We start from the raw sequence: 25,337 nt of genomic DNA, 5'->3' as shown, positions 1-25,337 counted from the left end.
AAATCCTGGGATTCTAACCTGATAAATGAAGTATGCCATTATATTCATTTTTGTATTTATCAGGTAACATGAGCATTTTAAAGGAAGATGTTTGTAATCTAATGATAAGACTAACAGTGAGGCTGGCTGGTGTGCCTCAGTGGTTGAGCACTGACCTATGAACCAAAAGGTCATGGTTCAATTGACCTTCAATCAGGGACATGCCCAGGTTGCAGGCTTGATCCCCAGTGTGGGGTGTGTAGGAGGCAGCCGATCAATGAGTCTCTCTCATCATTGATGTTTCTATCCTTCTCTCCCTCTCTTTCTGAAATCAATCCTATATAATAAAAGGCTAATATGCAAATAGTCCAAACAGAGGAACAAACGGTTGCTATGATGCACACTGACCACTAGGGGGCAGACGCTCAAAACAGGAGCTGCCCCCAGGTGGTCAGTGCACTCCCACAGGGGTAATGCCACTCAGCCAGAAGCCCCAGTGGTGGCAAGAGCCTCTCCAGCCTCTGCGGCAGCCCTAAGGACATCCCCTGAAGGGTCCTGGACTGCGAAAGGGCGCAGGCCAGGCTGAGGGACCTCCCCTCCAGTGCACAAATGTCATGCACTGGGGCCTCCAGTAAAAAAATATATATATATAACTTTTAAAGACTGATAGATCCTCCCTTCCCCCCAACTGGTGGGCAGAGTATGATGTAACCTGCAGCCCGGAAATACCTGAGTGACTAACCATGGACCTTATATGGACTATACATTGAACCACCAATCCACACCTGCCAAATACCCTAAGCCCTTGTTCCTCTGTGGACCATATATTAAGCCACCAATCAGCGCGTGCTGAGTACACTAAGCCCCTATTCCTTCCCTCAAAAGGAGTGCCCACCTCTGCACGGTTTGCTGTTCTCCCTTGCGAGACTGCCCAGCAGGTCTTTTTCTCCTAATAAAGCCTGTAATCCTGGTTTTCGGCTCCCGACTGGTCTCTCAAAGACTAATGGTGGAAATTCCTAAGGAAATTTGGAGAGGCCAGACATTAGGGTCATCCTTTCAATTATATGAATGTCCTCCTTAAAGCATTGGCACAGCGGCCCTCCTCCCCTGGGCCTGGGCCCCAGTGCAGCCTCCGGGTGGGGGTGGGGGTGGGGGGTACACGCAGTTTTGCTTTGAATCTTGGCAAAAAATACACTTTGGCAGCACCTGGCCTTCGCTGATGCAGCAGCGGCCACTCTTCTTAGCAGACTCCGCCCTCAGCTCAGAGAACTCCAAGCTCGGAGGACAGTCTTCTTACGTGCTTTCTTCAGAGACTGCAGCTCCCTACGCTCCCCTTCCACTGGTTTTAAACCTAACATCCTAGGCAAACTGACCCGAGGGGGGCAAACCCAGAAACCCCCTTTCCTCCGCCTCCCCGGGGACCTCTAGTGTCCGCTCCCCCACTGCCACGAGCCCCGCCCTCCACCTCAGGGTTAGCGGGGCAAGGCCCTGGGGAGCAGGATGGGGATGGGGCCGATGGGGATGGGGCGCGAGGACAGCGGTGGGGCAGCCTCATCGCAGCCCTGCAGGTGGGTAAGACCAAGGTCTCCGACCAGCTAGCTTTGGGGCACGGGGGGGTGGGGGGGCTCTCAAGTCCGTGTAAGGTGGGAGGATGGGGAAAACAGAGCCCTGCTCCCAAATCCCCCATCTCTCTCCTCACCAGGGAGATTCTTTGATAACTTCGGCTCCACCGGCAACCAGAACTTTTACGGTCAAGGCCCGAATGTGACAAAATGAAGTTTGAGGGAACCTTTGCTCACGTTCTCAAAGACCCTCAGGCATGAGCTCAGCACCTGCACCGCCTTCCCTGGTACCCGTGTCCCGCTGGGAACCGTCTCTCCGTGTCTCTCTCTGCAAAGATGCCCAGTGCACTTCCCTGACCCTACGACCTTTTTTTCCCCCCGTTTTTGTTGCGTGAGTGTGAGTGTGTGTGTGTGTGTTCCTTCTTTTACATGTGTTTTCTTTTTTCCGACCCGATGCTCTTAAGGGCTGGAAAAGGGACAATCTGGTTTACCCAGTAATTAGATTAAGAAATGCACCCCAGCCCTGGCCGGTGGGGCGCCCTGGGTAGAGTGTCGGCTCTTGCACCAAAGGGTCTCAGGTTGGACTCCCTGTGGAGGGCACGAACCTGGGGTGCAGGTTCCCAGCCCCAGTGTGTGTGTGTGTGTGGGGGGGGGGGGGTTGTGTGCGCGGGAGGCAACCAGTCAACGTGTCTCTCTCACATCGATGTTTCTCTCTCCCCCCCTCCCTCCCTCCCACTCTCTCTAAAAATCAATAAAACAGAACATCCTCGGGTGAGGATTAACACAATTAATTAAAGGAGAGAAAGAAGTGTATCCTAGTGCCAAGGGCTCTAAGGCAGGAGAGCAGGAATCTTGAGCTGAGGTAACCCAGGGACTAAAAACTGGAGAAGAGAGCAGAGGAAGGCGAGAGGGTCCGGTGAGGACCGCAGCCTGGGGCCGGAAACGGGCCTCCACTGGAGGCGCCCGCTTCCAAGCTCTCCCGCCGGCAGGCGCCTGTCCAGCCTGAGGTAGGCCCTTCACACGAGGAGGAAACTGAGGCACTCACCTTCCCGGGGCAGGGAGAGCCCCTGCAGGGCGGGGCAGAGCTGGGGAGAAAGCACTAGAGGGGGACAGAGCCCGAGAAGCCCACGCCCATGCGTCTCCTCCGCGGCCCGCCTTCCTCCCCGAGGCCCCGCCTCCCACACAGCCGCTTCCGGCGTCGGGGGGGGCGGGGGGGAGGGAGGAACGCCCGCGCGCAGGCGCAGTGCGTCGGTCACTGGTTGACTTCCCGGCTGCGAGCTTCATTTCTCCTCATTGTTGACCAGGGAGGAGGAAAGATGGTGTTGGATCTGGACTTGTTTCGGACGGATAAAGGAGGGGACCCGGACCGCATCCGAGAGACGCAAAAGAACCGCTTCAAGGACCCGGGACTCGTGGATCGGCTGGTGAAGGCGGACGGCGAGTGGCGAAGATGTGAGTACCGGACGTCTCCCATCTAAGCCCAACTTCAGCTCTCGGATCTCGTTCCCGCTCCTGGAGCCGCAGCTCCCGCCCCTCGGGAGACCCCCCCCTCCCAGGATGCGGTGGCTCCGAGGCGTTCCTTATCCCCCAGAACGCTTGGGTAGCCGGGACCGTCCCACTTTTCCGTCAGCCGGTTGGTGCGTGCTCCCTCCCGGGCGTGCTCCGTGCGGATCGGTGGTCTGGGAAGGAGCATGGCGCATGCGCATCAAGAGCTGTCAAGGCTTCCCCCTGCACGGGTCGCCCCGAGAAAGCCAGGGCGGGAGGTTTCCCCTTTCCCAACACTTATCTTTGGTCACCTCCGGCCTTTCTCTCTTGGTCCGCAAGGCCAGCGTGATCTCCTAGTTTGATAGGATGAAAGGCTCCAGCCCGAGTCACATCTGCAGCGTGATAGCTTCGCTCCGCCCACATTGGAAGCATTTGGGGTCTTTGGAGCCCGCTTCTGCCTAAAAAGCAGTGATCCCGGAGCTGTGGGGAGAGCCGTCCCCCTGGCTTGTGATCATACCTTTAAAAATGGCGAAAAGTCTGTTCCGCGGTAGGTCAGGCATGGGGAGAGGGCTGCGACGAGGCAAGACAACGCGTGTAATTATTGAGGCGGTGTCATTGTGATTTGTGGAAGTTTTCCGGGAAAGATTTTGGTAGAGTTTGGCCAAAACCTGGAACCGAAAATAAAATCATAGAATCCTTTGCCTGGGTTAACTGGAGTAGTCCCCGATTGGCCGGATGCTGTCAAGCACATGTGATTTTTGTCTGATGCAATAAGTCTGCAACCAGCTGAGAGCCAAGTTTATGACAGCACACTGCAAAGGCAGTCCCTGTCCGAGAGTGCGGTGGCTTTCTAGTAGGAACACTGGTTTTCCTGAGTTCATAAGGGTATTGGGTACCAAGAGAGCATTTGTTTAACTCGGGTTGCCTGTTAATTCCACGTCTCAGTCACTCTAAGGTGGTAGTTTGTGACTGTGGGAGCCTACCACCTGAATCTGAATTGTAATGGAATTAAATTAATTGGAAGGAAAAAACTTGACTGAACACTGTTTTACTGAATCAGAAGTATCGGATTTTTGTTATCCGGTTACCCATTGTTCCGCAGTAAATTCCTTTGAGTATGTGAGCTCTTCTCTTGTGTATAACTTACACATCTACAGGGAGTTTCATCCCTTTTGTAATGAATGGATATATGGTGATGGTGAGGGGGGTGAGTTCTTTAGGGACAGGGCTGTGGTTTATGCATCTGTATGTCCCAATACCTAGGGTATACTAGTACATATGCAATCGCTTCTCGGCCTTTTGGCTAAGATCAAGTGTAGTACATATGCATACAGGTTATACATGTACACATGTATACATAGATTCCCAGTACTTAGCACTGCACTGCTTGTTGTTTTTAAAATATTTTTATTGATTTCAGAGAGGGAGAGAGAGATAGAAACATCAATGATGAGAGTGAATCATCGATCGGCTGCCTCTTGCACGCCCCCCACTGGGGATCGAGCCTGCAACCCGGGTATATGCCCTTGACCAGAATCAAACCCGGGACCCTTCAGGCCGCAGGCTGATGGCTCTATCCACTGAGCCAAACTGACTAGGGTGACAAAGATTTTTTAAATTCATGAATATCTTCTGTGTTCAGGGCCTTTGCCCTTCTGTATGAAAAGCAGTTTATTTCGTTTATTTTCCACACATCTGTGCTTTGATTCTTTTCTACTTAGCACCCCTTTCCAGTGTTCTCTTTGCAGCCAGAGGGAGTTAATGAGTTTTTCCCAAGTTGTTGGCCGCCGGAGTAGGACATTGACAGATCTTGCATCAAAGTTCTTTTATATCCAAACCTCAGATCAGAAGTTGGGGCTCTCCTGTCATTGGCTGCAACGAGGACTTGTAACCCTGAGCCACACTAAGAACTCATCGTGTTCCCTGACTGAGGACACAGCGAGCCTCAGAAGGGCCTCCATGACAGCGGCACCTATTTGTCTGCCTGTACACCTCCAAGGTGCCTCGGGGGCTCTCAAAGGAACTGGATAAAACGTGGAGCCCTAGCACCACAGATTTTACCACGGCTCTTACAACTCCAAGGATTCAAACCGTGATTTCTTTTTTTCAATTCAGAGTAATAGGCTGAGGACACATTTGGGCATATGATAAGCATTTCTATGGACAACTTCTGAAGCCACTGGATTTCCACCTATCTTGCAATCTGCTAACCCCAGAATTCTATCCTCCCCCCAAAAGTGCTATTCCGAATGAGATTTCTCTTTACTATAAATTGAAGTTATTTCCTCTTAACCTTTACTGCAGACTCCTTCAGCCAGGCCTTTGTCATTGGAATAACTCTACTTTCAGTTTCACCCCAGTCTCACCCAGTCCTGGCCACACCCAAGGACATGTGAAATGAAAATCTAGTCATTTTTGCTTCCAGGCTTAAGTCTTGCAGTGACTTACATCCCTTAAATCTGTCTGATAGAAATACAACGTGAGCCACAGGTATAATTATGGATCTTCTTGTAGCCACTTAAAAAAATGTAAAGGAAAACAGATGAAATTAATTTTAGGAATATATTTTATTTAACCCATGACCCAAAATTTACATTATTAACACACTGGGGATTGAGCCTGCAACCAGGGAGTGTGCCCTGACCAGGAATCAAACCATTATCTCCTAGTTCATAGGTCGATGCACAACCACTGAGCCACGCGGGCTGGACTAAAGTTCAGTTTTAGTGTAAAGTTTGGCAAACCCTTCAACAGTAGCTATGTCTAGATGCTATTGCATTTCTAGACATCATTTTACCTGTTAAAACTTGACTTTTACCACATTGCTCCAAAAGCTTAGAAGCAAAAGTCGGGCTAATGAACCACAATACCAGTATGTTAATTTGGGCCAGAATACCTAAGTAGGCTGACTAGTACCCTGCTTTCCCCAAAAGAAATCAAGATGTAAAAAGTAAAATTAATCTGAAGGCTGCAGGACGAGCATGACGTCAAAGCAAAGGGAATAACATTAACCATTTCTAGCATAGAGATGTAGCAACCAAGTTCACGGTAATAGAAATCTGACTGCCCTCTTTCTAGATTCCCCTGCACACTACATAGTTTCTTAAATGAACTTGAAGGGAATCGAGCAGTTTATAGTCACTCGATTAATTCCTGATTCCTCAGATGTATTACTCTACAACAGTGTCACCCAGGTTCTGATACATTTTCATTTTGGTCTCAGAGTGGCCTTTTCCTTGTCATCGAATGCTGGGGAACCCTATTGTGCCTACTAAAATTTGGGGCTCTAAAGCTACAAGGTTTCACAGCTTCTTGAGGCAGAGACTGTAGCTCTGCCTGCTCTCTGGCCTTGGGCTGAGATCTGCCCTAAGGAGCCATGATTAGGGGAGGGAGGAATCTTATTTATCTGCATGTCTTTGGAATATTCTTGGGTTCTTTATTCTTCAGGCAGATTTCAGGCCGACAACTTGAACAAGCTGAAGAACCTATGCAGCAAGACAATTGGAGAGAAAATGAAGGTAAGAGAACTAACAGCCATGAGAGCTTTAGCCGAGGTATTGAATCTTATTCTCAGTTAATAATTTCTAGTTTAGTGTCTGAGTCCATGGGATACCGAATTTCTTGCCCATATGGGGGAATTATTTTATTTAAAAATATGCTTTTAGAAATATGATTTTAGAAAAAAGGGAGGGAGAGGGAGAAATATCAATGAAGGAGAAACATCCATCGGCTGCCTCCTGCATGCCCCCTACTGGGGTATCGAGCCCAAAACCTGGGCACGTGCCCTAACCAGGAATCAAACCATCGACCTTTTGTTTCACAGGATGCCCAACCAACAGCCACACCAGCCAGGGCTGGGGGAAATCTTTCAATGCTTGAAGAATGTTAAGTTTCAGTTCTGTCCTTTCTTTGATATTCAAAAGAGTATGTGTTTTAAAGAAAGGAAGGAAGGCCCTAGCCAGTTTGGCTCAGTGGATAGAGCATTGGCCTGCGGACTGAAGGGTCCCAGGTTCGATTCTGCTAAGGCACATGCCTGAGTTGTGGGCTCGATCCCCAGTGGGGGCGTACAGGAGGCAGCCGATCGGTGATCCTCCCTCATCATTGATGTTTCTATCTCTTCCTTTCTCTCTGAAATCAATAAAGAAATATATATATTTTAAAAAAAGAAAGAAAGGAAGGCAGGTAGGGAAGTAAGGGGGTGAGTTCATCTTCTATATTCAGATATGTCTTAGTCTGTTTGGCTGCCATAATCTGGGTGGCTATAAACAGCAGAATTTACTTCTCACAGTCCGGAGGCTGGGAAGTCCGTGATCAAGGCCCAGGTAGATCTGGTCTCTGGTGAGGGCCCACTCCACTTCCTAGCTCATAGGCAGTCTCCTTGCTGTGTCCTCACATGGCGGAGGGAGCCAGGGAGCTCTGTGGGGTTTCTGATGAGGTTGCCCTGGTCACCTAATCACCTCTGAAAGACACCACCTCCAAATCCCATCACATTGTGGGCTAGGTTTCAACATAGCAATCTGTTGACTCTCAACCTTCAGTCTATAGCGAGGCCAGAGTCCTGCCACACTAGTCATCTGTTGTTTATGCTGTTCTTATAATAAGAACATAGATCCCACCGGTAATCTTTTCCAGTTATTTCTTGAGTTCAGCCTCCAGTGCCAGGAAGACTTTCCTACGGCAGAGTTCAGGTTCTTTGTTCAGTGCAGTCAAGCTCTTTTCTGAAAAGAGCATGGATAGGGCCTCCAAGTCCTGGACTGTTTGTTGGCCACATGACTTGAGGCAAGTTAACTTCTCAGCCTCAGTTTTTCTCATCTGAAATGACAATATGAACATTCACCTCTAGAACAGAATTGTGAAAACGAAATTTGTTAAATGTAGAGAACCTGGCACGATACCAAGAACATGTAGTTATTATCGATTACGAGTAACAATGGGTGGCCTTCATCCAAAAAATCCTTCCATGCTTGAAGAATGTTCAGTTTCGGTTCTGCCCTTCCTTTGGTATTCAAAACAGTACATGTTTTTAATCTTTTTTTAAAAATATCCCCTTAATCACTTTTTAAAAAACATATGAAATGCACCCTATAGCCTGTCTAATTTTTTTTTTAAATAAGTTTTATTGATTTTTTACTGAGAGGAAGGGAGAGAGATAGAGAGTTAGAAACATCGATGAGAGAGAAACATCGATCAGCCGCCTCCTGCACATCTACTGGGGATGTGCCCGCAACCCAGGTACATGCCCTTGACTGGAATCGAACCTAGGACCTTTCAGTCCGCAGGCCGACGCTCTATCCACTGAGCCAAACCGGTTTCGGCTAGCCTGTCTAATTTTTAACCTGTAAACCTCTAAACTAAACCAAAAGATTAAAAATTAGGAACCTGACCCAGTAAAGAACATAATAAAAAGATTTCACTAGCCCTAACCAGTTTGGCTCAGTGGATAGAGCATCGGCCTGGGGACTGAAAGGTCCCAGGTTCGATTCCGGTCAAGGGCATATACCTTTGTTGCGGGCACATCGCCAGTGGGGGCTGTGCAGGAGTCAGCTGATCGATGTTTCTCTCTCATTGATGTTTCTGACTGTCTCTCTCTCTCCCTTCCTCTCTGTAAAAAATCAATAAAATATATTAAAAAAAAAAAAAAAGATTTTGCTAGCCTGGCTGGCGTGGCTCAGTGGTTGAGCATCGACCTGTGAACCGGGAGGTCACGGTTCTATTCCTAGTCAGGGCACATTCCCAGTTTGCAGGCTCGATCCCCCAATAGGGGGCAGCCAATTGATGATTCTCTCTCATCATTGAAGTTTCTATCTCTCCCTCTCTCCTCTCTGAAATTTAAAAAAGAAGAAGATAGGACTAAGTTTTTTCATTTATAATAACCCTAGAGGCCTGATGCATGAAATTCGTGCAAGAATAGGCCTTTCTTCCTCCGGCTGCCGGCACCAGCTTTCCTCCAGCACCCGGGACCCAGGCTTCCCTCACAGCCCTGGCTTCGGCCTGAAGGTTGTCCTGAAGGACATCTGGTCTAATTAGCATATTATGCTTTTGTTATTATAGATTATTGGATCCCTTTATGCTAACCCTGTAAGGAGTATTCTCCTTTGCTATCCATGGGAATAGTGCTAGCTTTCACTTGGATAGCACTTGAAAGTATTGCAAACCTTTTTGTATATATCACATTTTGCTTTTGATCTTTGTTCTAAACCTCAGTGTGGGTGGTACAATTATCACCTTTATTTAAAGGGCAAGGAAAAGATAAAATAAAGAAAGGGCAAGGAAATAACCTGAGGAAATTAAGGGGCTTTCCTAAATTACGCTAGCTGCAGAGTCAGAACTTGAACTCAGAACTTTCCGACAGGAGGGATTGGCAGATAGCGAGGGAGCCTCAGCTCCCTTGGGAAATATTGTGTTTTGGGCCACCTTTTTTCTGCCTCAGTAGTCTATGCTTGTTCTTGTCAAGACTCTGATATGTTCAGACTTTCCCAACTTTTTGAGATGATTTTGCTTGGATCACGGAAGGACGTGAGTTGGGTTATGGTTGGAATCCTGACTTCTCGCTTCGGTGGGTGGGAATGTGTAATGAGTCTAAAGGATTTCTATGCTTTTGTCCTTAGAAGATGTTATCCTTTCTCATGATTCAGTTTTGCACAGTGGATATGAGGTTGTATAAATATAATTGCCTATTGTATATGTAGAATTTTTAAGACCTTTAGGACATTGAGTATGCTTTGCCCGTGGCCCTGAGTATGCTTTTATTTATACTTGCAAAACAGACCCTAAATCTCACCTTGGAGTTTTTTTGTCGTTGTTGTTAATCCTCGTCCGAGGATATTTTTCCATTGATCTTTTAGAGAGAGTGGAAGAGAGGGAAAGACAGAGAGAAACATCGATGTGAGAAAGACACGTCAATTGGTTGCCTCCTGCACGTGCCCCAACTGCGCCCCAACCATGGCCCAGGGTGGGGAGGAGCCTGCAATCAAGGTACGTGCCCTTGACTGGAATCAAACCTGAGACCCTTTGTTCCTCAGGCCAACACTGTATCCACTGAGCCAAACCGGCTAGGGCTCATCTTGTTTTTATACAAGTTTTGCTGAGGTTCTATAGGTCTTGTTATAATGGCCTTTGATAATTTAATTTATTAATTAAAATTATCTTCCCCCTGGCTGTGGACAAGGATTAGAAATGATTTGGCAGAATATTATAAAGAAGGGTGAGGCAAGAAGTTAGAGGGGGGGAAAAAACGAGTGCTGGGTACATCCCTGCTATTTGCCAGCTTGCATTGACTGCTCTAAACTTAGGTCCAGATTTTGTGACTTTTCCCTCAAAAAGTTTTCCTTGCCTCTCTAACATCCCATCATCCCATCCATTGTTCAGTGTAGTCGAGCTCTACCTAGCCTCAGCACTGGGACTGTTCTTAGCAGGTAGACAGGGATTCGTAGATTCACACCCAGACCTCTGCCCAGCACTACTGAGCACCCAGCGCATGAGCATTCTCACCCATTCTCTCTTTTTATACAAATATATATATATATAATTGATTTCAGAGAGAGGAAGGGAGAGGGAGAGAGAAATAGAAACATCAATGATGAGAGAATCATCCATCGGCCTCCTGGACGCCCCACACTGGGGATCCAGCCTGAAATCCAGGCATGTGCCCTGACCGGGAATCGAACCGTGACCTCCTGGTTCACAGGCTGATGCTCAATCACTGAGCCACACCACTGTGCTCACCCAGTCTTGGTGCCCACACTCTTCTACATCCAGGGCAGACCTTCTTCTCATGTTCCCCATGATGTCAGCCCTCTGACCCTGATGGGTTAATCAGTCTGTCCAGGATCAAAAAGCTAAAAAGCGGCAGAACAGAGACTTGAAACTTTTAACTTCTCACTTCCAATTCGCTAATCTTTCTTACTTTCAATTTGCTTAGACAGCTGTGTGGGAAGTTCTGTGATTCGTTTATGTGATGTTACTTTGATGTGCACTTAGGATGTCAGAACTTTTTTATTTAATAGTGTTGTTCATTTGTTTGTTTATTTTTCCTGCAGAAAAAAGAGCCAGTGGGAAATGATGAGTCCATTCCGGAGAACTTGTTAAATCTCGATGACCTCACTTCAGACACTTTAGCTGTAAGTTATTGTCCTTTTCTAGGTTGGGGTTTCTCTTCTTTTATCGTAACTTTCTTCCTAGACAAGTAAATGCTAAAACTCTGCTGCATCCGGCATTGTCCTTGAATTTCTGCAGCTGGGACGGGTCCCTGTTACTCTTGTTATATACTTTGTACTTTGTTTATGGGACAGCAAAGCAGGAGATAGATGGAATGGAAGGGTCAAGGGAGGAAGAAGAGAAAAAAGGAACTATGGTTAGCTTATAGTGTTCTATTTTTATTGTAATTTTATTGTAATTTATTGTAATTGAGTAAACAGTCACTCTATAAAGGGCCTGAAGCAGTAATTTTCAAGTTTTTAGTGGCTAAACCCTTTCTGAAAACCCATTAACACAAAAGCATAGCAAGAGCATCAACACAAAAAAGCGGTGCTAAATAAATAAATAAATATTTTAGAAAGCTGTTGCTGTGCTTGAAGAGCTAGGTTGGGGGCGCTCTTCCTGTCCAGCCCTACCTGCTCAGGGCTCCCCCACGAAATCAGTACAGTTTGAAATTTCTGCAAGAGGGATACAAAATTAGCTTAAGACAAAGTCTCTTGCTCCGGATAAAGGTGTCATCTTCCCGGAGAACAGTGAAGTGCCGTGCGTAATAGAACGCTGAATCGGTTGACTCAGGAAGAAAGAGCCCTGGAGAGAGCTACATGTTAAAATTCCTGAGAGATGTAGGCACCAGAAGAGTGGCCAGAATTGAGCCATCTCTGCCTCAGGCACCCCAAAAGGAAATGCCAGTGGGTTTGTCAGGGCAAGGTCGCTTTGAAAGCCTTCATTGTCAGTTTTGAAAAGGCTATCACAAAGATTGTCGTCAGAGCACAGCTGGGTTAGGGCGACAGACTCGCATTCCTACTCGGTCCTTGATGCGCTGTGGCCTGGGTGCGGGCCTGGCTTGTTCGTCCACAGAACCTGAAAGTGTCACAGATCAAAAAACTCCGACTCCTCATCGATGAAGCCATCCTGAAGTGTGACGCCCAGCGGATAAAGCTGGAGGAAGAGCGGTTTGAGAACCTCCGAGAGATCGGGAACCTTCTGCATCCCTCGGTGCCCATCAGTAACGACGAGGTAGGTGTAGGTGCCACAGCTAACCTCGCTCCTCTGTTGGAAGGAGGATAAGGACACGCTGACATTCTGTATGACGGGCCTTGTAGCAGAAGCAGGTCCTTTGTGTATTCACCCTGCCCACCAATTGAGAATTGAAAGCGTCAGATCCTTGCCTGATTGGGAAGTGGCAGAGACCGCAGGTAGGAGACTCCTGGCCCAGAAATCTCTTCTGCATCTGGCTGCTGTCCTCCACTGTTGCCCCTGGTAGCAGCCAGTCTCGTGGGAGGGATCTGCTAAATCAACCTCACCCCTCACCCACACCCCGCTGAGAAGCTGCAGGTTGAAGGGGAATCTGCATGATAAAAGTTTCCTGCTGAGAGGGAGCTTCCCCAGCACAAAGCTGCTCTGAGCCCAGCCTTTGTTCCCTGACACCCCAGCCAGAGCGGGGCCCATCTGTGCCTCTTTCATTCATTCCCTGGTGAACGGAATGTTGAAACTCTCTGCTGGCTGGGGTGGCAGACTCGGGAGGTCTGGGGCCCTGAGCCCGCCCTCCCGTGGCCCTGGGACCAATGAGAGTCTGGAAAAAGAAATCTACATTCTCCTCTGCACCCCAGGCAATGTTGATTGTCTAGGATTGAGGTGTCCTTATACAAAGCATTTAAAAGGGTAAAAGAGAGAGAGAGAGAGAGAGAGAGATCTTTTGGACAATCATGCTTTGAGTTTCATGGCTGGAATCCCTTCTAGGAATCTGAAAATGATTATTTCTCTACTGAGCACAAATTCTCTAGCATATTCCCTTCTCCAGTCTCTGGACACGATGACCAGAACCTGGTGTTTGAGTTAAGCCGTGGCTTCCCAAAGCTCCGGGTTGTTATGAGAACAGGGTTTGGAAAGTTGGAGGTTGTAGAATTCAGAGGCCATGCATCTTCCTCTCCCGCTCTTGTTTCCTCAGGATGTGGACAACAAAGTCGAGAGGATCTGGGGTGACTGCACGGTCAAGAAGAAGTACTCGCACGTGGACCTGGTGGTGATGGTCGATGGCTTTGAAGGCGAAAAAGGGGTCGTGGTGGCTGGGAGTCGAGGGTACTTCCTGAAGGTGAGTCAGGAGCCAGTGGGGGTGGGGTTATAAAGAAGGAATTTAAAAAACACGGTGCAGAAAACATAACCTCCTCGAGGAGGCCCCCAAATCCACACTTGTGCTCGCCTTTCTACCACAGACTTATTGGCAATTAGATGCAGTGTCTTCTAGGCCGGAGTCCCCGGAACAAAAGCCACTGCGCGATGCCCCGCAGGGAGCATATGTTTGCCGACGGAATCAGAACAGTCTCTCCTTTGTCGAGCTCAGTGTAATCTGACAGTCAGACAAGTCACAGTCAAAAGCCACTGTGATAAGTACTGTCGACATAAGAAACGTCCAAAACTGTAGAGAATTATTTTTATGAGTTGATTTGAAACAAACTGATGACAATTGCCAGGAAGCAAAATCTCAACGGATTGAGAAAATGCTCTGGGGAATGGCAGTTTTGCAGCTTATTTAATACATTAGAATCAAAGGAAGAGACGTAAGTGGGGAAGGGGGTGGGTGCATGAAATCCACTGGTGGTAGATCTGGGAGGTGGGAGAAAGCAAAGCAGTGAAATCGCTGGGATTGGATAAAAAGTAAACCGGAGAGACACGTACTTCTTTTACGTCGGTGAGTACAGGATAGTTAATGGTGAACATTTCCAGTACAGAGAGATGATACTGGGAGACAAGGTGACAGTGAGGGTTCTGTGGTCTGTGCTCTGGTGGGTGAGCTCTGAGGGGTCTGGTAAAGGAGATGATGCTGACATTTCAAAGGCATGTTAGCTTAGATGCAAAAAGGCAGCAGACAGGCTCAGTTAATCCTATGTGGTGATTTTCAGTCTCTGGAGCCTGTAGGGCCCACCACGCCGGCCTCCCCTGGGCTTGTCAGGTTTGGTATGTGGCCCTTTTTGGTGCACGGAACTGTGGTGTGAGCAGGCCCAGAGCGCAGGGAGGCCGCTAGGCAGAGGCAAACCCAGGCTAGCTGGGACAGAGGGCAGGTGCACTCAGAGAAAGAAGGCTTCTAGAAAGAATGGTAAAATAATTTTGGAATTACAGCTTCAACTGCTGGTCCCATTATATGTGGGGTTTTTTCCCCAATCAATGCTGTAAATGTATTTTCCTTATGACTTTTTTTTTTTTTTATAAATATATTTTATTGATTTTTCACAGAGAGGAAGGGAGAGAGATAGAGAGAGTTAGAAACATCGATGAGAGAGAAACATCGATCAGCTGCCTCTTGCACATCCCCCACTGGGGATGTGCCCGCAACCCAGGTACATGCCCTTGACCGGAATCGAACCCGGGACCTCCCAGTCCGCAGGCTGACGCTCTATCCACTGAGCCAAACCGGTTTCGGCTCCTTATGACTTTTTAATTGATTTTATTTCCTTATGATTTTTTAAAATAACATTTTCTTTTCTCTAGTTTACTGTAAGGATACAGTATATGATACTTACACAAAACACGTGTTGACTATGTTATTGGTGAGGCTTCTGGTCAACAGTAGGCTATTAGTAGTTCATTTGCGGGAGGAGTCAAAAATTATAGGTGGATTTTCGACTATGGTGGGGGAGGGGTCAGTGCCTCTAACCTCCTAGTTCAAGGGCCAACTATACTCTCCATATACACACATACATAGGTATGCTCTACTCTATGCAAATGAGTCCAGTGTCGTAAGAATGAGCACAAGAAAACATCCCCATGCGTGCGGGGCCACTAATCCTTTCCTCTTGCATGGTATCTGAAAGAGAATTCTCTTTACACTTTGTTTACCTGGGGGATCTGCTCGGGACTGGCGATAAGTCAGAATCTCTTGAGTTGGTTGTTGGGGTACCCTGTCTTTTCGGGCCTCCTGTGTGCCCCTGGGTAGTCACATTCTGTTGGGCCCATTGCCTCAGAGGGAATTCTAGCAATTGAACTTGATGGCGACAGAACCCAATCACCCAGTGCTGTCTCTCCTTAGGGGCCCCTGGTGTTCCTGGAACAGGCGCTCATCCAGTACGCCCTTCGCACCTTGGGAAGTCGGGGCTACATTCCCATTTACACCCCGTTTTTCATGAGGAAGGAGGTCATGCAGGAGGTGGCACAGCTCAGCCAGTTTGATGAAGAGCTTTACAAGGTGAGTATCTGGGCAGAGTGGCAGAAAAACTTCGTTAGTTGGGAAGTTTAATTCACAGATACAGAGCAGCGCTGTCAGTAGACTTCCTGCCGTGATGGAAGTGGTCTAGGTCTGTGGCTGTTGAGCACCTAAAATGTGGCTAGTGCACCGGACGAAGTAACATTTTCGCTTAAGTAGCTATACGTGGCCAGTGGCTACTGTCTGGGACAGTGCAGACCTAGGGCCTGTTTGATCTTTCCCCCAGCTCATCCGTATGATGGGTCTACATGAGCATGCTTTGCCCGGCCGGCATGGCTCAGTGGTTGAGTATCGACCTATGAACCAGGAGGTCATGGTTCGATTCCCGATCAGGGCATTAAAAATAAATAATAGCCCTGACTGGTTTGGCTCAGTGGATGGAGCGTCGGCCTGCAGACTGAAGGGTCCCAGGTTCGATTCTGGTCGGGGGTGTGTGCCTTGGTTGCGGGCACATCCCCAATAGGGAGTGTGCAGGAGGCAGCTGATTGATGTTTCTAACTCTCTATGTCCCTCTTCTTTCCTCTCTGTAGAAAATCAATAAAATATATTCTTAAAAAATAAAATAAATAAATAAATAAATAAATAAGCATGCTTTAACATAATGAGCATAGAAAAGAAGCGTATTTATTGAGTGGCTGGACAAAAGGACACTATAGAAGTGGCCGGCCTTCCCGTGTCCTCCCACTCCTGACCCCAGACTGGAAGCTTCCATAGGGCAACCCATGCTTTTCTTGGCATAGATGTGGCTTCCCATGTGTGGTTCCTCTCCACCCTGGGCCATTTCAGGGAGAGCCAAAGGATTCAAGTCCAGCTTCAGAAGGTCATTCTTGTCAACTGGCCACCAACGTGGCTGAGGATTATACCCTCTGGACTAACCCATAAGCACCAAGAAAGCAGAGACCATGTCTCCTTTTGCCCAGCATTGTATGTTCCTGGGAGTGGATTATATTATATGGCTACCAGCTTAGGTTTTATTGTACATCTGCCATCATTGGCCATTTTATATCATTTACAAATGTATTTATTTATTAGATAAGTAAAAGAATCACAATTTTTTATCTCCTTTTAATTTGCTTTTCTTCGATCTCTATTGGGGACCCCATTTGGGACAGACCCATTTCCTCCCTAGTCTTTAGTGTCCCCTACTCACTCCCAGGCTGGGATTCAAGAAACGTCCTCCTGTCCCATCGCTCGTGTCTCCCCTGTGGTCTCTGCTCTTGCTGAGGTCCTTCTCCCTCGCTCTTAATCAGTAAAGGTCCCTCCTCCTTCAGGTGATTGGCAAAGGCAGTGAAAAGTCTGACGACAACTCCTATGATGAGAAATACCTGATTGCCACCTCCGAGCAGCCCATCGCTGCTCTCCACCGGGATGAGTGGCTACGGCCAGAGGATTTGCCCATCAAGTATGCTGGCCTGTCCACCTGCTTTCGCCAGGAGGTGGGCTCCCACGGCCGGGACACCCGCGGCATCTTCCGAGTCCATCAGTTTGAGAAGGTAAGTAGAGAAGTCAGGGTGAGGAGCAGGACCCTTCTACCTGTCTGTCCAGGGAAGTGAGAGGAGAGGCAGGAGCTATGTGTCCAGAGTCTTGCCTCCTGTTGCCGTTGTCTGTGTTTCGGGGAAGAGCCTGAGCAGCACGTGGTGGAGTAGCTGCCAGCACCGACCCCGGACCAGGCTGCCTGAGGCCAAATGCCAGCCCCACCACCTACCAGCTGTGTCACCTCAGGCAGCTCGCTTAACCACTCTGTGCTGTTTTCGCCCTGTAAAAGGCGGGTAATACTAGTACCCACCTCATTGGCCCACTGAGAGGATTAAACTAGTTAGTACGAGAGGCACTTAGGAAGCACCTGGCACGTGTGCGGCAAGCTCTCTGTAAAGCACGCGTTCTTGTTGCACCCAGCCCGGTGCAGCGCCATCTCTCTTGCTGGGGCCCAGCCTCGCCTGCCTCCCAGCAGGATAGGAACAGGTCTTCATTGCAAGAGTAGCTCCCACTTCGGTTCTTTCGAGGACTTGCCCTGTCTCATTGTCACTGTCTCCCTGGGCCCCTCTTTGCAGATCGAGCAGTTTGTCTACGCGTCACCACATGACAACAAGTCGTGGGAGATGTTTGAAGAGATGATCTCCACCGCGGAGGAGTTCTACCAGACCCTGGGCATCCCCTACCACATCGTGAATATTGTCTCAGGTACCAGCCTCCCTTTCCTGCAGCCCACAGCTGTCACCCGCCCCACACAGAGAAATAGCTCAGGATCCAATTAACTGCCCACATTAATTAAAAGATCACACTCTTCTCCCTTGGGAGCGTTTGCTGACAAGAATATCTGGGCGTGATTTCACTTCTGGGGACGGGATGTGAATTACAGAATTCTTCAGGTTTGCTAAAGGTTAGCCTTCTGAAATACCATCCCTCCTTCATGAATTCGAGGGGTGTTTCCTTACAGGTTCTTTGAATCACGCTGCCAGTAAGAAGCTTGACCTGGAGGCCTGGTTTCCGGGCTCGGGAGCCTTCCGGGAGCTGGTCTCCTGTTCTAACTGCACAGACTACCAGGCTCGCCGCCTCCGAATCCGATACGGGCAAACCAAGAAGATGATGGACAAGGTGGAGGGCCCTGGGGAAGGCGGGCAGCGGGGCCTTCGGAGCAGAGGGGATTGGTCTTATTTCTCAGCCCTCGGAGTACATTCCCCAGCAGCACGGGAAAACCTGGGCGTTTCAGTCTAGATCAGAAAGGGAACCTGAAAATGACTTCCTCTGAATCAGGGCTGAGTTCTTTTAGGTGGAAACCGGACTCCGGCTCCATTCTACAAAGTCATGCTAACTTTTCTCTTTGGGGCTTTGCTTTCTGTCGTTCCAAATAAAGGATAACCCCCACTGGTCTACCCAGAACAAGTCACAGGCAATGCCTGCCCTCTTCTCACCCAGGGAGGTCTGGGTTGTAAGCTTATCTCTTCAAACCCAATTTCCAAACCCTACTTTTCCAAGTCAGGGACTTGAAAGGGGCTAAGAGGGGAGGCCCCTGCCATAGGGTTTTCTTTTTCCCTCAAAGGACCCAACTCTGCTCAAAATACTGAGTTCTCCATTGGCCTCGTTTGCCACTCATGGAGGCATGAGGAGTCTTCCTGGACTTCCCCTGATGGGCAGTAAATTCCAGACAGAATCCAGGCTTAGAGAAGACTCAGGAATGGGTGGAAGCCATGGTTTCGAATTGGCTGGTTGCAGTGGGGGAGTCCGGCTGCTGGGGTGATGGCTCCCGGTCAGCAGTTAGACCAGCTAAGGGTTGGGTCAAACTGCTCCCTCTGCTCAGGTGGAGTTTGTCCACATGCTCAACGCCACCATGTGTGCCACTACCCGCACCATCTGCGCCATCCTGGAGAACTACCAGACGGAGAAGGGCATCGTCGTGCCCGAGAAGTTGAAGGAGTTCATGCCGCCAGGTGAGACCCAGCCCAGCCCGTCCCCCTCCTCTTCTCCGTCTTCACACTTCGGAATGGAGGCCCCTTTCTGAATGGAGCCGGTCTTGTTCACACACAGTCCCCCAAACTCTGCCTGTCTCCTGGTGCGGGCACGGCAGGGCCGAGCTGAGGAAGTAGTCAGGACAGGCCTGATGTTCTGCTGAGATGCCGCTGACATTCCGACGGGAAGGGAAGAATGAATGGGTGCCCTTTTGTTCAAAGGCACCAGACTCACTGCAGAGGCCCGTGGGCTCTGGCTCCTGAGAAACGATGGGTGATTCGGTTGGCTCTTCCCTTCCAGGTCTCCAAGAACTGATTCCCTTTGTGAAGCCTGCGCCCATTGACCAGGAGCCATCGAAGAAGCAGAAGAAGCAGCAGGAGGGCAGCAAAAACAAAGGGGCAGAGAGCGATGTCACCCTGGAGAGCCGGCTGCAGAGCATGGCGCTCGCCGATTCCTGAACATTCCTTCCCCCCGGTTCGGTCAGCTGGGCTCCCAGAGCCTGCCCACAGGCGGGGACGCCAGACATGCCCTCTCATCGCCTGCACCGACTGACTGCATTGCTGAAACGGGAGCCCTCTGCCATGCACACTGCAGTGTTCCTGTCTGCTCGCGTGGGCCTAGGACGCAACCACTGAGGACGGAGGAAGCCATGCCATGAGCCTCCCCAGCGGAGGTGAGGACCCGCCCGCAGTCCTCCGCCTGGGCCTCAAACCCTGGCTCACAGCTCTCCCTGGAACCACACTCACTTGTGCTTTTCCTCCTAAATAAAGCTGTTCCATGTAGCAAGTCAGAGAGCCTTTGAGAAGGTAGGCGAGAGCTGGGGTAGATTAGTAAAGGCTCCAGGGCGAAGGGAGAACGTTGGGCCTTGGCCATATAAACCTGTGGAACAAGGGCCAGGATCCTCTTTGATAAATCTGCTCCCATGTCCAAGCAGTTCAGCAGGACTCGCTTAGAGACCAGCTGATCTAAAAAGTCTCCTGGCACTTCTGTTCAGTGGGAAGGGTTCTTTGGAAAGGGAGGGAGGCAGTGATGTCTTAGGGGAGATGAGACTATATTTAATCCAAAAGAGGCCCAAGATTCAAGAGCATAAGGCAGTGCCTTACCAACAGCTGCTTCTCTTTGCAGCCATTCCAAAATGGGAGACCAGCTTGTTGCTGCTACCCAAAGGATGGAGGTAGCCAGCAGGTTCGGGGGCTGGGGGTGTTTTAATCCCTTCTCTGCGGCTCCCACTGTGGCCCAGTAGCCAGGGCACCCTTGCTCTGGGGAGAGTGATGTTTAGGTTCTATTTCCCTGCTGCCTTTCATCTGCAATCTCCAAACACTTTGCTTTAATAACACCTCTTGTCAGCTTGGTGCTTCTAAAATACTTCCTATAGATGGTCTCTTTTATCTTTGTGACAGTCCCAGAAGGGAGGGTGGGGACATGATTACACCCCTGCCTTCCTATGGGAGACGGAATACAAGGTGGGTGAGGGAGATGAGACACAGCCAGGTGGAAGCCAGGAGTCCTCAGGCCTGCTGTGTTTCGGGGGAGGACGAGAGGAGGACTCTGGACTGGCCTGTCCCTTAGGAGGCTTTAAGTCATCTCAGCATCCTTAGTCCCCAGCAGCCATCTCCCTTGGCCTGCCGCTGGAGCTTGGCACCAGGAAAGCGCTCACGTGCTTGGCTTCCTACTGGGACCTGGGGGCTGGTCCTGTTAGTTTTGCTGCTGGAAACCCTGTCAAAACTGGGACACCCAAAAAGGTGATCACAGTGGCTCTTGCCACAGGCAGGCTCAGCCAGCCCGCCTCTGCTGCAGCCCCTTGCCCTCAGCTCCGGGATCACTCAGCCAGGGCCAGGGGACAAAAGAGCAAGCTGCTCGCACTTACTCAGAAGGACCAGAACTTCACATTCCTGTAACCTGGGCTGTTTGGTCTGGAGAAAGGCATTTACACGGGAGCAGGAGGCTGGGTTCGCTCACCACCACCCATCCCTGTTCCAAAAGCCCACTGGGCTTTGGAGTTCGAAACTTTCAGCTGGCCTTGAGCATCCCCATCTAGCCATACAGGTCACCGCTGCTGCCCCCTCCACTCCCCACTCCTACCCTCTTCGGCTCCTGGGGCCTGGGACCTTCCACCAGGGAGGTAGAAGCTAGGGCCCTGAGGTCATGGTGCCTGGGCCCAGCTCTGGGCTCCCCTGCACTGGCTGACCACCTCACCTGACTAGTTTTCTGGAGCTGGTGGCACCTGGAGCTCCCAGCTGCTTTATGCAGAGAGCCTCCTGCCCTGTGCTGTGGGCAGCCCAGCTCCTCAGGCCAACCTTCCCTACTCAGTGGTCAGCAAACCGCGGCTCGCGAGCCACATGCGGTTCTTTGGCCCCTTCAGTGTGGCTCTTCCACAAAATACCAACTTCTGCACATGGGCCACGAAGTTTCAATCGCACTGTACGTGAGTGCCCGCACGTGGTATTTTGTGGAAGAGCCACACTGAAGGGGCCAAAGAGCCGCATGTGGGTCACGAGCCGCGGTTTGCCGACCACGGCCCTACCTGCCCCATGGCTGGGTCAGGGCGTGGACTGGCCTGGGAGCGGGCCTAGAGAACAGGAATGCATGGAAGCTCAGAATACAGCTGTTGGGTGGACCCACCAGTCTTAGAAGCACTGTGCTCCCGCCCGCCCCCCTGCTCTTCCAGAAGCCAGAGGAGAAACAGCTGGAAGTTGTGAAGGAAAGGATGACCCTGTGGCTGAGGTCCCTCCCTGCAGGTCACAAGAACACAGGCTGGTGCGCACATGGACACACACACACACACACACTCCTTTACTGAGCGCTGACCCTGTGCCAGCACCGTTAGAGCAGGAGTCACAGAAGGAAGGGGACACAGCCCTGGCTCTCAAACAACACACCGTCGCTGGGAAGGTGTGGCCTGCCTGCCTCCAGGGTGAGCTGAAAACCCCACTCCTTCCCTCCCTGCAGCCAGCCCGGCTGATGCCAGCGTGTTGTGTTTAGGAATGGCTTCCAGGCCAGGCAGCCGAGCGCTTGGGACGGAGCCCAGCTAACCTGGGCTCCACCCTGGCAGTTGTTGCCTCCGCAACCCACGGCTGATGCCCTCATCCCTGGCACCTTGACCTGCCCCATCTCCAGCCCTGGCTGGCCGAGTTACCTAAGTGAGCAAACAACCCCCACGGGCTGCGTGGTGAGTCACCGCCCTGGGTCCCTCACCAACCCTCGGTTCCCACACCCAGGAATTCAGGGCCCAAGATGCAGTCCTGGGTGCTTCGGGCAGGAGAGGAGACCCCGGGCCTCTCTCTACCAAGCCTTAGAGACAACCAGGAGCCAGACTTCCAGAAAGAGATGCTGAAGCAGCAACTGCGGGGCTCCAACGTGAGAGCAAGGAGCCGGCCTGCACTCGGCCTGCCCTGCGGGGAGGGTCCCTTGGCCGCCCAGGAGCCCACACCCCAGTGGTGAAGTCTCTCCTGGGAGCTCGCAGGGGACCTGTCCTGCTCTTCCTTCCCTGAAGGTCTTCTCTCCTTTACCCAGGTCCCCAGACAGCCTGCTGTCCTCCCACCCCCAAACCTCCCTGGCCCTGGCCTGGCTCCCAGGCTCCCGGGAAGAGCCTGACAGGCGGAGCTGGGATGGGCCCAGAGAAATGCGCTGCGTGTCAGAGCCTGTGCCAGGAGAGGGGCCCGCTCCACCCCCCTCACCTCCCAGCGTGGGGTTCCCCCAAAGCTCCTCCCAGATACACACAAAAGGAGGGGCACAGCCCTGCCTCTCCAATGGGGGAGGCTTGATGGGGCTGACACCGCTGCCTCTGACGTTGCCCTTTTAAGAGCCCCCCCCCCCATGGGCGGGGGTGCTGCAGGCAGGTTCTTGTTGCAGAAACCCGGGCAGAACTCCCTTCTACCTGCGGGAAGGCGACCCAGCAGCCCTGCCAGTTCTCCTCTAGGTCCCGGACCTGCCCTGCCGCGCCGAGGTAGGGGGTCCCCGCGACCTCTGATTCTGAGAAAGCCCCCTTTTCTAGAAGGGAAGTTCCTCTTCCGCGGCTCTGATTGGTTGGCTGACAAGCCCTGCATTTTGGAGAGCAGTCCGGGTCCCCCTGTAGGCCTGGGGCTTCCCTCCCCAGTAAACCTGCCGGCAGAAATGGTCTGGAAAATGGTTTTCCTGGGCTGTGCATTGCTGATAGGATGGTCTCAGCCCCAGGGAGACTGGTTGAAACCCTGAAGAAAGGAACGAATTTAGCACCCACTTAGAATAGCGTTCAGTCCTTTCCTCCTTCCACCTTCTCTGAGAAAGAGAAAAAAAATTTTTTTCTACTCTTTCTCCCAAGCCAGCCCTGGGCCACTGGTGCCCTGGATTTCACCGCCCTCCCTCAGAGCCCCTGAGCCCTGGATCCTCAGCTAGCTCTCCCATCAGTCCCTCCCCACCCATGCCCGCAGCACACCCACCTGCCCACAGTCCCCACCTTGAGGCAGCCGTCCCGTCCCTCCGCCCTGGCCTGGCCCTGCCTGCCATTCTGAGCCCAGCTGGCTCCATGCCCTCCTAGGTAAACAGTGGGCACCTCAGGCCTGGCTACCTCCTGGACATTCTGGGCTCCACCCTCTCAGAGGGAGGGTGGAATGTTCCAGACAGGGAACAGCATGAGGGAGCAGGAGGAAGGCCTGAGTACTAGTGTGCAGAGAGGGGGCCGGGCGGAGTGGAGGCTAGAGAAGTGGGTAGGATAAGGAGTTAGTGCCTGCCCCTAAGTGCCAGTTTCCAGGCTGGGGTGTGGGGGGGGGGGGGTGCTGGCCTCACCCGGCTCTTTCTCTGCATACTCTCTATCTCTGATCCAAAATCCAGGAGCTCCCAGGAGATCATGCACCCCTGGCTCCAGCCCCCACCTCCCAGCATACACACGGAGCCTTTCCACCACCAGAATCACAAACCCAAAAGTCCTAGTCTAACTTCTTATCTGGCCCACTCTCCCCTGGGTATTCAGGCATCCAAAACAAGCTCCCAGGAGTCACTCTGGCCCACCCCTCCTCATCCCCAGCCGCCAGCCTCACACAGTCCCACTGAGTCCCTACCTCACTCAGATCTGCCCCTTCAGCAAGCAGCCTGTTCCCCGTCCTGGGCTGCTGCAGCCATCTCCTGCTGGCTGCCAGACCCCAGGCCCTCCTCCCGTGGGGCTGCTCTCTGTGCCAAGTAGTCTGTGGATGCCACAGCCTTGACCATGCCTCCCCTGCCAAAGCATTTCCAACAGCTCCCTCAACTTATCAAATAAAAACCAGATTCTCCCCGGCTGGCATAGCTTAGTGGTTGAGCCTCGACCTATGACCAGGAGGTCACAGTTCAATTCCCAGTCAAGGCACATGCCCGGGTTGTGGGCTCAATCCCCAGTGTGGGGCATGCTGAAGGCAGCTAATCAATGGTTCTCTCTCATCATTGATGTTTCTATCTCTCTCTCCTCCCTTCCTCTCTGAAATCAATAGATAGATAGATAGATAGATAGATAGATAGATAGATAGATAGATAGATGATAGATAGGTAGACACATCTATACATATAAAAGCCTAAGCAACCATCCGACCGTTTGACTGTTCGACCCTTTGACCGGTAGCTATGATGCGCATTGACCACCAGGGGGCAGACCCTCAACACATAGGCATGGAAACATGGAACAGACTGATGAATTTCAGAGGGGAGGGTGGGAAGAGATTAACCAAAGATCTTATATGCATACTAGAGGCCAGGTGTGTGTGTGTGTGTGTGTGTGTGTGTGTGTGTGTGTGTGTGTGTGTGTATAAAAGCAGGACAACCCAGACTTCTCAGTCACAGTCCAGACCCACCCAACTATGGCCACAGTTCAGATGAATGGGCACTTCTGCTCTGCTTGTCCGTCCCCCCCCACCCCCACCCCTGCCACCAGCTCTGAGCTATAACCCACCAGACTACTCACCTCCCCAGCACTGACCGGCATGGCAACCCTCCATATTTGTTCATGCTGCCTGGATGCCACTCCTGCTGCCTGTCAGTGGAATTCATCCTTTCCCTTCAGGGGGCTTCAAAGGCCGCCTCCTTTCCAAAGCCTTCCCTCACCCCTCCCACCCCCCACAGAAATATTAATGACTACAACTCTACCAGCGCATTTGTCTCTGTCCTTGAGGCCAGAGCTGGAGTCTTGTTCATGTGCGTCCCTCTCACACCTCACCTGGTGCCCAGAGCATGGCTAGGGCTCTGCCCTTGGCTGCTCTGATAAACGGAACAACCAAGTTATTGAAGGTGTTGCTTTGGGATTCGCTGCTCACGGCTCAGCCCCAGGCTCCATCTCCTCCTCTCTGTGCTTAGGAGCCAAAAATGATCTCAGCAAAATCTTAGGCAAACGGTACATCTGTATGGAATGCTGGCCTGTTGAGCCACCCCCAGCAAACAAGACTGGCATTGTGGGTTGAAACTATCACGGGGTGAAGGCATCCAGCGCCATCTTTTAATGAGCCTCAGAGAAAGTCTGTGTAACTTGG

The 25,337-nt window shown here is 50.9% G+C and overlaps 1 protein-coding gene and 1 non-coding gene across 2 annotated transcripts; both read left to right on the top strand.

The window, feature by feature from the left end:
• The first annotated feature begins 2,778 nt into the window (after positions 1–2,778).
• Positions 2,779–19,657, top strand: SARS1 (seryl-tRNA synthetase 1). The gene is made up of 11 exons (XM_059673844.1): positions 2,779–2,993; positions 6,474–6,544; positions 11,066–11,146; positions 12,081–12,239; positions 13,171–13,314; positions 15,247–15,402; positions 16,692–16,913; positions 17,472–17,601; positions 17,858–18,015; positions 18,719–18,848; positions 19,168–19,657. The coding sequence occupies exons 1-11, from the start codon at positions 2,858–2,860 to the stop codon at positions 19,323–19,325; spliced, it is 1,545 nt and encodes a 514-aa protein (XP_059529827.1). The 5' UTR covers positions 2,779–2,857; the 3' UTR covers positions 19,326–19,657.
• On the top strand, positions 4,310–4,491 carry LOC132221476 (U2 spliceosomal RNA). Its single transcript, XR_009450012.1, has one exon. It is a non-coding gene; the product is annotated as a U2 spliceosomal RNA (small nuclear RNA).
• Positions 19,658–25,337: the final 5,680 nt, after the last annotated feature.

The sequence above is a fragment of the Myotis daubentonii genome, chromosome 18 (assembly GCF_963259705.1).
Source record: "Myotis daubentonii chromosome 18, mMyoDau2.1, whole genome shotgun sequence".
Lineage (NCBI taxonomy): Eukaryota > Metazoa > Chordata > Mammalia > Chiroptera > Vespertilionidae > Myotis > Myotis daubentonii.
Note: the sequence above shows the minus strand (reverse complement) of the source record. Positions and strands in the feature narration are given on the sequence as shown.

Coding starts and splice junctions, on each gene's coding strand:
- SARS1 (XM_059673844.1), top strand. CDS start 2,858: ATGGTGTTGGATCTGGACTTGTTTCGGACGGATAAAGGAGGGGACCCG. Junction 13,315..15,246: donor GTCGAGGGTACTTCCTGAAG/GTGAGTCAGGAG, acceptor GTCTCTCCTTAG/GGGCCCCTGGTGTTCCTGGA. Junction 17,602..17,857: donor CATCGTGAATATTGTCTCAG/GTACCAGCCTCC, acceptor GTTTCCTTACAG/GTTCTTTGAATCACGCTGCC.